Genomic DNA, 13,536 nt, shown 5'->3' on the forward strand with positions numbered 1-13,536 from the left:
CCTGAACCGGTCGTCCAAGGGTCCGGCGTGAGTAGTTAATTACAACCCCGGTGCGGTCTCCTTTATTACCAAGCAAGCATCTCCATTATACAAGTCCCCTGGCTTAGCTCTACCTGCGGAGGGCCTACCACCATAGCTGTCATCACCATCAGCGCAGGGGTAACCCACACAGCAGCGGCGGTTCCATCCTATTAACCACAACCCGCAGGTGGCGTCATGCAAATGACTTTAATCTCCCCTATAAATACTCACCATTAAAAAGCACCCAGGGCACAGGACTGGGCAACGGCCACCAAAGTGACATTTCCCAAGTGCAAACCGCCCAGTACCGAGTACCCCATTTCCTGAGCGACACAAAAGCATATCCAGAGATATAGTCCCACTATGGGGACCTGCATCAATCTCAAAAAGAGGTCCCTGATGTGTGCCGTTGTCTAGTCACTGACAGCATTACATGACACGACCCTATTCCCAAGATTAAAGTGGATCCCTCTGGTAGGACCTCTATCCGCACTTAAAGCCTATCCTGTGGATATGTCATATGTTTGAAACTCCGACCGCATCCTCAATGTTCTCATGATTTTGACGTTCTTCAAACAGCAGGACTATATCCATTTCACAAACAGTGGGTTATACCTCTACATACACACAAAAATGTATACATTTATTAAATGCACCCCTCAGCCCCAGGATTCCTCCAGATAAGCTCATGACTTGGATGTATCTCTTCACCTATATTACAAGTCACCTGACAACTGGTCTAATGTCTCCTGTGATCTGTTAACTTGGATCATAAGACCTGTGGTTGGGGACTTGCGGCTGTAGAAATGCGCCTGTGTCTGGCTTGTGTGAAATTGGCCTTCAGGGGTCAGCCGACTATACATCAAGACCTCTTTGTAAAAGGAAGTGATTACTTAAGTCATAGGGTAAATGCAACAGTGACCACAAAAATCAGCAGAGGTAGAACATCATAGAAAACTAATCCAATGGGGAAGTGACTGAGGCCCTGAACAATTTTACCAATTGAGCAGATATCTTATGGATGGAGTCCTATGGTACTGCGAGCACAAAGGTGGTCATATCTGTTATATAGATACTGTTACATGAAGAAGTTTAAAAAGTATGACATCGCTAGGGTATCAGTGTCCATTGTATGACTAGAGCAGTAGTATGCATTCATGAGCACGGGACTGACAGACCGAACCACTGTCAGTACGAGGATGTGATCATAGATGAGCGCTATTGTTCCACTAATTCAGCACCACTACAGATTAGCTGCAATTAGCTCTGGTGGAGGTCGGATGGATGCATTTTAGAGAGCGACCCTGCAACGCAATGTGGAATGGTTATATTTGGTGGCCACCGGAGCGGATTTTCAATGGTGGTGCCAAGTGTCGGACCCCCATTTCATGCCCTATCCATGGCCAGAAAACCCGTTTAAGTACTAACAAAATCACCATGGTGGTAGGGAAATGTCAGTCAACCCCTTTAAAGAATGAGGCACTTTACTGGTACCCACATGAACAGCCATTGAGTAATGCTATAGTCATTTTTCCGTATTTCACGCAATATAGGTCTATAATCTATCCACATATGGCCCCAGTGGCAATATGAATGTTTGTTAAGTTTTCTGAAGTGATGTCTTTTTGCTCTTATATGAAATAAAATATTGGCCTTATATGAAAACTGGATATGTTTCCATGTGTAGGTTTCCTTCAGTATGTTACGTTTCTTACCGATGTGCAGCCCTCCTGATTAGAGGGGCCACCTCACTTTCTACAGGTCATTTAAAAAGTTTGAGATATCAGAAAAATAGCTGTCACTATGTAAGGAGTAGAACAAAGTGTGTCATAATCAAAACGCTTGTTTATCAGGAGAAATTATCAGTCATCCAAGTGTCAGTCACTGTGGTCACATGGGAGAATCAGATCACAGGTGCGGAGAAGAGGGAGAGATTAATTTCTTCATTGCCAGTCTCTGCATCTATTGCACTGAACTCGGAGGCCACCAGGGCAGTCCGATGTTTCACACGCACCCATAGATTTGTATGGGTGCACGTGATCCGAGATATGCTTTTACAGGGGGGGAAAACATGCTAATGAGAAGGGTTGTACGAGTAGTGGGCAAGTTCTGAAATGATTCTTCTTGGTATGATTTTTTTTTCCTTTCTATGGCTGTAAGCTGGCACTTTAACAGGGGTGTGTAGACTTTTTGTATCCACTGTGTATTGCTGAATAAACCTGTTCAGCCAGAGATGCCAGTTTTTTTTCACATTACACAAACAATTCAGTCTATGCACAGCAGTAGCACATTGCTGGTGGTGTCTGAGATGAAGTGTAAGGCTGCTCTAACAGGAAATGTCTATTTTATGTATTGATTCTCAGGCACATTACCAGGTTCAACATGACGAATCCTTCTTCCCCCCCCTCCCCCCAACACCAGCTGTAAGGGTCAGGTCAGAGGGTCCCCAGACACCTAGGATGGTCAGAGGGTCCCCAGACACCTAGGATGGTCAGAGGGTCCCCAGACACCTAGGATGGTCAGAGGGTCCCCAGACACCTAGGATGGTCAGAGGGTCCCCAGACACCTAGGATGGTCAGAGGGTCCCCAGACACCTAGGATGGTCAGAGGGTCCCCAGACACCTAGGATGGTCAGAGGGTCCCCAGACACCTAGGATGGTCAGAAGGACCCCAGACACCTAGGATGGTCACAAGGTCCCCAGACACCTAGGATGGTCACAAGGTCCCCAGACACCTAGGATGGTCACAAGGTCCCCAGACACCTAGGATGGTCACAAGGTCCCCAGACACCTAGGATGGTCACAAGGTCCCCAGACACCTAGGATGGTCACAAGGTCCCCAGACACCTAGGATGGTCACAAGGTCCCCAGACACCTAGGATGGTCACAAGGTCCCCAGACACCTAGGATGGTCACAAGGTCCCCAGACACCTAGGATGGTCACAAGGTCCCCAGACACCTAGGATGGTCACAAGGTCCCCAGACACCTAGGATGGTCACAAGGTCCCCAGACACCTAGGATGGTCAGAAGGACCCCAGACACCTAGGATGGTCAGAAGGACCCCAGACACCTAGGACGGTCAGAAGGACCCCAGACACCTAGGACGGTCAGAAGGACCCCAGACACCTAGGACGGTCAGAAGGACCCCAGACACCTAGGACGGTCAGAAGGACCCCAGACACCTAGGACGGTCAGAAGGACCCCAGACACCTAGGACGGTCAGAAGGACCCCAGACACCTAGGACGGTCAGAAGGACCCCAGACACCTAGGACGGTCAGAAGGACCCCAGACACCTAGGACGGTCAGAAGGACCCCAGACACCTAGGACGGTCAGAAGGACCCCAGACACCTAGGACGGTCAGAAGGACCCCAGACACCTAGGACGGTCACAGGGTCCCCAGACACCTAGGACGGTCACAGGGTCCCCAGACACCTAGGACGGTCACAGGGTCCCCAGACACCTAGGACGGTCACAGGGTCCCCAGACACCTAGGACGGTCAGAGGGTCCCCAGACACCTAGGACGGTCAGAGGGTCCCCAGACACCTAGGACGGTCAGAGGGTCCCCAGACACCTAGGACGGTCAGAGGGTCCCCAGACACCTAGGACGGTCAGAGGGTCCCCAGACACCTAGGACGGTCAGAGGGTCCCCAGACACCTAGGACGGTCAGAGGGTCCCCAGACACCTAGGACGGTCAGAGGGTCCCCAGACACCTAGGACGGTCAGAGGGTCCCCAGACACCTAGGACGGTCAGAGGGTCCCCAGACACCTAGGACGGTCAGAGGGTCCCCAGACACCTAGGACGGTCAGAGGGTCCCCAGACACCTAGGACGGTCAGAGGGTCCCCAGACACCTAGGACGGTCAGAGGGTCCCCAGACACCTAGGACGGTCAGAGGGTCCCCAGACACCTAGGACGGTCAGAGGGTCCCCAGACACCTAGGACGGTCAGAGGGTCCCCAGACACCTAGGACGGTCAGAGGGTCCCCAGACACCTAGGACGGTCAGAGGGTCCCCAGACACCTAGGACGGTCAGAGGGTCCCCAGACACCTAGGACGGTCAGAGGGTCCCCAGACACCTAGGACGGTCAGAGGGTCCCCAGACACCTAGGACGGTCAGAGGGTCCCCAGACACCTAGGACGGTCAGAGGGTCCCCAGACACCTAGGACGGTCAGAGGGTCCCCAGACACCTAGGACGGTCAGAGGGTCCCCAGACACCTAGGACGGTCAGAGGGTCCCCAGACACCTAGGACGGTCAGAGGGTCCCCAGACACCTAGGATGGTCAGAGGGTCCCCAGACACCTAGGATGGTCAGAGGGTCCCCAGACACCTAGGATGGTCAGAGGGTCCCCAGACACCTAGGATGGTCAGAGGGTCCCCAGACACCTAGGATGGTCAGAAGGACCCCAGACACCTAGGATGGTCAGAAGGACCCCAGACACCTAAGATGGTCAGAAGGACCCCAGACACCTAGGATGGTCACAAGGTCCCCAGACACCTAGGATGGTCACAAGGTCCCCAGACACCTAGGATGGTCACAAGGTCCCCAGACACCTAGGATGGTCACAAGGTCCCCAGACACCTAGGATGGTCACAAGGTCCCCAGACACCTAGGATGGTCACAAGGTCCCCAGACACCTAGGATGGTCACAAGGTCCCCAGACACCTAGGATGGTCACAAGGTCCCCAGACACCTAGGATGGTCACAAGGTCCCCAGACACCTAGGATGGTCACAAGGTCCCCAGACACCTAGGATGGTCACAAGGTCCCCAGACACCTAGGATGGTCAGCCAGTCCTGCCAAAAGAAGGGAGTTTCTTGGATATTTCACTATAAGGGATCTGAGACGGCATAAAAACTAACAGATAAACGGCCCATTCACCTCAGTGACCTACACTGCAATAACTATGGCGCATCTTACGAGGCATATTAGACTATTGTCTCTTCCTTATGCCAGCTCTTGGTTGTATTGTTTTACACTATTGTTTATTAGTCATGCACAATTTTATTGTGGAGCAAGACCTGTTGCTATTTAAGACCCCACTTAGCCATATCTTTAGAAAAAAAAAAAGAATGGTCAAAAACCTAAAAAAAATAATCTGAAATAAGATTGGGGGGGGGTGTTTTAGCACAAATTGAGCTACACTTTATTTAGTAAGCGCTCACAACATTCTAGTAAGGCAGAACTACATGGTAACATATGGTGACACCAAAATATATAAGAGAATTTAATTTTCGCTTGTCCAAATCTCTGCTTGCAGTCATTGAAAAAGAACTGTTGGCCTAAAAAAATATGTCCTACTCATATGATATTACATAACTCCTTACAGCACAGATCTTTCCACACCATGACAGCAAGCAGATATCTCAACCCCTTAGTGACCAAGCCAGATTTTAGTGATCTTGATATCTGTGATCCGATGACTTATTTCAGACAAATTCAGGTTTTTCTTATATGTAAATGAGCCGATAAGATCTATGGGTCAGACACAGATCTTCCTGAGAATCTGCCTCCAGAGCTTATTTTAAATCAAAGGGGTGTTACTAGTGTGAGACATGTAATAACTGACAGTCTGTTCTCCATGTCTCATACTGGAAATGACCCCTTTCATTTAGATATTATGAAAATTTTGTATTTATCTATAATAATATATAATAAGACATCAGACTGCAGATAAGGAATCATTTTCCTCAGCTTAATATGTCCTATATGGCCATATAGATGGCTTAGAAGGGTTGATGATATTTCCCTTTAATAAATCACATTTAAAACAAGTCTACCTTACATCACCATCATTTATCAAAGGTCTTTATATTTTTTTAAGATATTAGAAGGTTTTAAACTTTCCTTTTTTTCCAAGGAAATTTGCTATACCTATTATTTTGGAGGCCTATCCAACTTTGAAGTGACCTTGGGGGACATATATAATATACTAGCTGTAGTACCCGGGCGTTGCCCGGGATAGTAACCGTTTCCTTCCCCGTCCCCGTCTCCCTCCCCCAGTCTCCCTCCCCGTCCCCGTCTCCCTCCCCCTCCCTGTCTCCGTCTCCGTCCCCCTCCCCGCCCGCCCATCTCTTTCCCCGCCCGCCCGTCTCTTAACTGTGCAGTCCCCGTGCCTGCAGCCATGCTGCTCGGATCCGGAACTGCGGTATGGCTCGAGGGACTCTACAGGAACCGGGGGTCACGCGGACACTTCGAATAAAAAGGGGGGACATATTTGTACGGGAGTTGTTGAAAACCGTCTGTGATGCCACCCACGGTGTGGGGTGAGATGTAGCACCACCGCTGCTGCTGTGGGACTCCCGGCGATGGGCTGGCAGCTGGATGTTAACCCCTCCGTGGGTAGGGATGGATGCCCCGGGGCCCAATGTCTCTGTGCAGGGGATAATAACGGCAGGGGCCAGCGCACCCGGTCAGGCCGGGGAAGTTACTCACTGTTGAATCAATCACACAAGTCTTTTGGTAAACCAAGGTGATGGTAGCCAGCTGCCGCAGACGGGTGTATCTGATCCCACACGCGGGCTGGTGGTCAATACCCCTTTCCTCTGCACGTTGTGTTTTCTTATGTAGACTTCCCGGTGTGTAACGCAGGAATCTGCTCCCGGTCCTCTGGTTGGGAGCCGTGCCCGTCAGACGCTGACCTGTGTGATCTACCGGGCCCTGGCGGATGCCCTATCCCTCTCTGTGGGTTGTTGTCTATTTTTCGGGACTTAGGTTGGGACAGGACCTGGAATCCTGCCCTCAATCAGTTAATTAGCTAGCCAGTCAGTGCCGGTCCTGTCTTCAGGGTCAGAGTACCCCCTTGTGTGCACGGTTTCCGGGTTGGTTCTCCGGTGTCGGTACCGGCGGGCTACAACCCTGCCCCGGTCCTCCTCGGATCTGCCGAGCCGTCTTCCCATCTACTGCTGGCGGTGACCACAGTCTGCCACCTAGCCTTTGTGTCAGGGCTCCGACCCTGACACCTGTCAGCTTCTCCTCCTCACTTCTCCAAACTTAACTAACTGAGCTTAATGGCTTGTTTTCCCGCCCCGGGCTCTCCAGACCCCAAGATGGGTGTTTCCTTTCCGCCTGGTCCCGCCCACTGGTGTGCCTGTCCTTCCCTGAGGGGGTGACTATGGTTTCAGGTCGGCTTATTTATCCCTGTGTGGGAGCGGTGTTATGCGGGGGCCTATCTGTGTGACTACCTGGTTTTGCCAGGGCGTCACATAACCTCTCTGTCTGTCTCTTTCCCTGTCTGCCTCTGTCTGTCTGCCTCTGTCTGTATCTTTGACTGTCTGTCTCTTGCTGTCTTTCTCCATCTGTCTCTCCACCGACATCTTATTACCTCACACATAAGCTTCTTATACTAACAATTTATTTTGTTCCTATGGCAACCAATTACAGCTCCTATTAATAACCTATCACTCGCAGCTCGATTCGCTTTAATTGAGGCAGGTTTTTTGGAGCGTAACTGTAAAGCGCAGGGATAGATTTTCACGTCAAAACATAGTCTATGACGTTCCGTGAGTCACATGGGGTGTCTCTGCAAAATTTCGTGATTGTAAATGCGACGGTGCGAATTTCTTTAGCAGACATACACAGCATATATATATATATATATATATATATATATATATATATATATATATATATATATATATATATATATATATATATATATATATATATTATATATATTATATATATACATATACACACACACACACACGATACCTGATGTCAGGTGGTTTGTTAACCCTTCAGGTGCTTTTTAGGAGACAACACAAAATGGAATGATAGGAAAAAAAAAAATATATATTTTTACCACTAAAATACTGCTAACTTCTGAACGGGTCACTATAGGTAGCACTCCAAGGCCATTACTTGGCATTGGCTTGCCATGGCAAACATCAAGATCACACAATCATAATCTCATGGTGCTGACGGTGTAACAGAGAGGGAGCCTTCACACTCTGTTAACCATCTAGATGCTGCTGTCACTATTGACAGCTGTATGACAACAAGAAGTTGCCTGGTGGTCGCTAAAGGCCCCTTTACACACTGAGACTTTCTAGCGATCCCACCAGCGATCCTAACCTGGCCGGGATCGCTACAAAGTCTCAGGTGAGTCGCTGGTGAGCTGTCAAACAGGCAAACCTGGCCAACGACGCAACAGAACGACCTAGCTAGTCATTGGGGGATGTGTCAAAGCAGCTATTTGAAAGGGAAGTCGCTAACGAAGTTGTTTTAATGGTGTCAAACAAAACGATACATGCTGCACAGCGGGAAACAAAGGACAAAAAAATGGTCATGAAAGATTTGTAGCGATCAGCGACCTCACAGCGGGGGCCAGGTCGCTGATGCGTGTTACACACTGCAATGTCGCTGGGGAGGTCGCTATTACGTCACAAAACCGGTGACGTTACAGCGATGTCGTTAGCGATGTTGCAGTGTGTAAAGGGGCCTTATGGGGTAAAAAAAAAAAAGTATATGTCTGAGCAGTATGAAGCTTCATTACCCTAAAGAATGCGGTCTATAAAAACACTTGGCTTTGTAGATCACCAGTGTAGAGCCGCCATTGTACTCAGACGGTCATACAGTAAATAGGGTCTCCGTGATTACAGTGTGAGGAAGAGGGAAGATGGCCAACTTTCCAGCTGCTAGACACGCTCCATTCTGCAAATTAGGGAACAGAGACGCTCTATCTGTCCGTGGCAGGACACTTACCGCTACGTTGCCACATGTCTGAAACGCCGTGAACATGAACATAAAAGAAATGCCCAGGATGAAGACGTTCAACAGTTTCTTCTGTTCCGGAGTCATTTTTCCCAAGATTTAGCAGAGCGAGGGGATGAATAAAAGTGGATCAAATCTGGAGGCCAGCAGCTGGAGAAAGAAATAGAGAAAAGATGTAGTCTACAATAATATACCTCTTACATAGATTAATACTGGTCTATGTCCGCACAATGACTATGCTAATGTACATGCTGGGCTGTATTACCAGACAATACACGGGCACAGGTACAGACGATAATACTGGTCTATGGCCGCACAATGACTATGCTAATGTACATGCTGGGCTGTATTACCAGACAATACACAGGTACAGACGATAATACTGGTCTATGTCCGCACAATGACTATGCTAATGTACATGCTGGGCTGTATTACCAGACAATACACGGGCACAGGTACAGACCATAATACTGGTCTCTCACGGTTTGTGCTATTTACCTATAATCTTCACTTCATGCACTTGACTATACAACAGATGAGTGGTATATATACCTAATACACAGCTTATACCCGGCTATTAAAAGGTTGTCCTCTTGCACTCACTTTGAACCCATAGGCTTAGTGACGTGTTTATAAGAAGAAAAAAAACAAAAACAACCACACAGCATGAAGCCATACTTAGGTCAAACCATGTGCGTTGGCTGCTGCCCATCTATTGATCCGCTGCAGCGGTGATGTCACTTCAGCAATTGTATAGCCAATCACTGAGCTCAGATGATACAGATAGCAACCAACTGTGGCAGCAACCACGACATACGGCGCTCTGCAGAAAAACCGCAACCGTTTTTTTTGCCGCCGGTTGCGTTTTTTTTTGCATAGACTTACATTAGTGCCGTATTGTGCCGCATGGGCTTGCGTTCGGTCTGGTTTTTGCCGCATGCGGCAGATTTAGCCGATGCCACGGCCGGATGGAACGTTGCCTGCAACGTTTTTTTCCTCCGGCAAAAAAACCGCATTGCGCCGCATCCGGCCGCTGCGGCGCATTTTTCAGTGCATGCCTATGGACGCCGGATGCGGCGCGATGCGGAAAAAAACGCATCCGGCCGCCGCATGCGGTTTCTTCCACTGCGCATGCTCAGTAGCGTGCCACAACCAGAAAAAAATGGACGGGCCGCATGTAAAAACTTATGCAAAGGATGCGGTGTTTTCGCCGCATCCGTTGCATAGGTTTCACAGCCGGATTGAGCCGCACGGCTCAAACCGGATGTGTGAAAGTAGCCTAAGGTCTATGGGGCCATTATGGTCATACATGTTAAGACCCCCATACACCTTAGATATCCGTTTGCCGTCCTTTCCCCATACACAGAGGTGGCTGCTCAGCCGAGCGCTCCTGTGTTCTCAGAGAGCTGAAGCCAGATGACTGGTGGCCGCTTATTATAGGAGGACAAAAGAATAGGAAATCCAAAAATTGGACCTGCCACCTCCCCTGACACCAACGGTCGGCAGGATCCCATACGCATTAGACTGCAGACGATCCTGACTATATCGGAAGGTTCAGATGACTTCAGTCTATGGGGTCTTTACACAACATGGCTGCCGCTTATCTCAGAAAGATAATGTAATCAGGTGTTTACTATCTAAATTGCCCCTTATTCTCCTAAGGGGTGCTTCACACACAGCGAGATCGCTACCGAAATCGCTGCTACGGCACGCTTTTTGTGACGCAGCAGTGACCTCATTAGCGATCTCGCTGTGTGTGACACTGAGCAGCGATCTGGCCCCTGCTGCGAGATCGCTGCTCGTTACACACAGCCCTGGTTCGTTTTCTTCAAAGGCGCTCTCCTGCTGTGACACACAGATCGCTGTGTGTGACAGCGAGAGAGCGACAAATGAAGTGAGCAGGGAGCAGGAGCCGGCATCTGGCAGCTGCGGTAAGCTGTAACCAGGGTAAACATCAGGTAACCAAGGTGGTTACCCGATATTTACCTTAGTTACCAGCCTCCGCAGCTCTCACGCTGCCTGTGCTGCCGGCTCTGGCTCTCTGCACATGTAGCTGCATTACACATCGGGTTAATTAACCCGATGTGTACTGTAGCTAGGAGAGCAAGGAGCCAGCGCTAAGCAGTGTGCGCGGCTCCCTGCTCTCGCGGTTATGATCGCTGCTTCGGCTGCTGTGTTTGACAGCTAAGCAGCGATCATAACAGCGACTTACAAGGTCGCTGTTACGTCACAGAAAATGGTGACGTAACAGCGACGTCGTTGTCGCTTAGTGTGAACCAGCCCTTAATCAATGGAAGGTCGGCAGCCCCATGTAACAGGACTGTTAGCAGAACAGAGAGAGGACAGCTGTGAGCAGAGTCCATCTCATAGGACTAATCTATAGATCACACACCTCATACGCAGAAGGGTGACTCAGGATCTCCCATTACCCAGCGCTGATGACCACAGCGGAGTACATCATATATATATATATATATATATATATATATATATATATATATATATATATATATATATATATATATATATATATATATATATACACACACACACACACACCTCATACACAGAAGGGGCCCTGACTCAGGAGCCCCCCATTACCCAGTGCTGATGACCACTGCGGAGTACATCCTGTATATATATATATATATATATATATATAAATATATATATTACACACACAGATACACATGGGGCTCTGACTCAGGATCCCCCATTGATGGCCACAGCAGAGTACAACACACACACACACACACACGCATGCGCGCACACACACACGCATGCACACTCACGCATGCACACACTCAGGATCCCCCATTACCCAGTGGTGATGGCCACAGCAGAGTACAACACACACACACGCATGCGCGCACACACACGCATGCACACACACACACACGCATGCGCGCGCACACACACACGCATACACACACACTCAGGATCCCCCATTACCCAGCACTGATGGCCACAACTGAGGGCTCGCACCCCTGAGGCCTTAGTGTAGGACCCTGCATCACTGATAGCCCTAACAATACAGGGGGCTGCTTTAGGAGGTCTCCACATGTGACTTTTAAAGGGGCTCTGGGAAGATGAGGATTAGTAGGCAATTATTGCTGTAGGGGCAGAATACAATCCTCATCCTCCGCTGTCCCTAGATCTGAGACTCTGATTGTAAATTACAGCAATGTGTTCCTAGCAAAGATAAATAATGAATGTTCCAAAGAGGACGCGGAACTACAACTCCCATCATGCATCCACCATCCTGTGTGCTGTAGTTTCCCCCCATTGCTGCAGGGAATCGCACTGTGTGACCGGGCACCTCTTACCTTGCAGGCATCAGTGGGAGAAGTTTGCCGGGCAGCAGACAAGGAACGAGAGCCGGTCACCTGACCTATACTCTCAGCAGCAGTTTCCACACTACTCACAGGAGTCAGCTGACCAAGGCGGAAACGCGCTGGGCATGCTGGGAAATGCAGTCCACCACCGGTGACCAGGCAGCACCCTGCACCGGTGAAGGTTGTGTATGTCCAGGCGCACATCATACAACACTTGTGTCTGGCGATGTGAGGGTTAACATTGTGCACGCCGCTGCCTGCTGCGGGACACAATGGGGCAAAGAAGCACCAACCACTGCCACAGGAAGTGCGCTTAGTACTACACTTCCCGGCATCCTCTGCTGCCTGCCACATCAGGCGCAAGACACTATTAACCCATTCATCCCTGGTGCTTTGTCAGCTGTGTATTGTGTAGTAACTGCCTGAACGTTTCTATGTGGGGGAGGAGGGGAGCCCCTGTTATGCGTGGGCTGACTGCTACCTGTGCACCCCTGTTATTATGTCATTACAAGTGGTCCATTGTGTGGACACAGGCTCACATTGCTAGTAATGGGGGAATGTCTATGCAGTAGTGCCTACGGCTATGTGCACACACACAGAGATTTCCTGACCATAGCTTTTTCAAGTGGTGACCTCTTCAGGAAAGCTCCTATGCGGCATCTTCGAAGCATTGCTTGTTTTCCTTTCTGAGCATTATTTTGGGGGTGATTTTCTGGAAATCCACTAAGTGCTGAAAAAACACTAGTATTTTATGAGGAAAAACGCATATAGAACGCTCACAAAATCCCATTTCCAGTGCCTTCCATTGTAACAAGCTGCTTTGTGGTGAAAAATAGCCTTAAGAATGCACTCTTCACTACTACCATTTTTTTTCCAAAAATAAGACACTGTCTTGGGGCGGCACGGTGGCTCAGTGGTTAGCACTGCAGTCTTGCAGCGCTGGGGTCCTGGGTTCAAATCCCACCAAGGACAACATCTGCAAGGAGTTTGTATGTTCTCCCCGTGTTTGCATGGGTTTCCTCCCACTCCAAAGACATACAGATAGGGACTCTAGATTGTGAGCCCCAATGGGGACAGTGTTGCTGATGTATATAAAGCGCTGTGGAATTAATAGCGCTATATAAATGAATAAATTATTATTATTATTCTTTTTTTACCCCCATAAAAGCGCTAGGGCTTATTTTTGGGTTAGGTATTATTCTTGGAGAAACAAGGCTTGGGGTAAGTTTACCCCCCAAAAAAGCAGACCCCCTTTCCCAGGAGACTCATACCAGACCCGGATGTCTGTGTGGCTCCCAGGTCCTCCCTATGATTTCCGGCGGGCGATCCCAGCAAATTATGCACTGCTTCTGGTTGACACACTCACACATCAGATCGCACACACACCCATATACAGTTAGGTCCAGAAATATTTGGACAGTGACACAATTTTCGCGAGTTGGGCTCTGCATGCCACCACATTGG

General features: G+C 49.2%; 1 protein-coding gene across 1 annotated transcript in view; it reads right to left on the reverse strand.

The window, feature by feature from the left end:
• The window catches only part of MFSD11 (major facilitator superfamily domain containing 11), a 91,725-nt gene extending 79,563 nt beyond the window's left edge, over window positions 1–12,162 (reverse strand). Inside the window, exons 1-2 of the mRNA XM_075347470.1 lie at window positions 12,064–12,162; window positions 8,729–8,887 (exon numbers count right to left, since the gene is read on the reverse strand). Coding sequence (XP_075203585.1) covers window positions 8,729–8,824 — 96 coding nt within the window. The 5' untranslated portion in view covers window positions 8,825–8,887; window positions 12,064–12,162. The remainder of the gene's footprint in view (window positions 1–8,728; window positions 8,888–12,063) is intronic.
• Between the last annotated feature and the right edge of the window lie 1,374 nt (window positions 12,163–13,536).

The sequence above is a fragment of the Anomaloglossus baeobatrachus genome, chromosome 5 (assembly GCF_048569485.1).
Source record: "Anomaloglossus baeobatrachus isolate aAnoBae1 chromosome 5, aAnoBae1.hap1, whole genome shotgun sequence".
NCBI classification, from domain to species: domain Eukaryota; kingdom Metazoa; phylum Chordata; class Amphibia; order Anura; family Aromobatidae; genus Anomaloglossus; species Anomaloglossus baeobatrachus.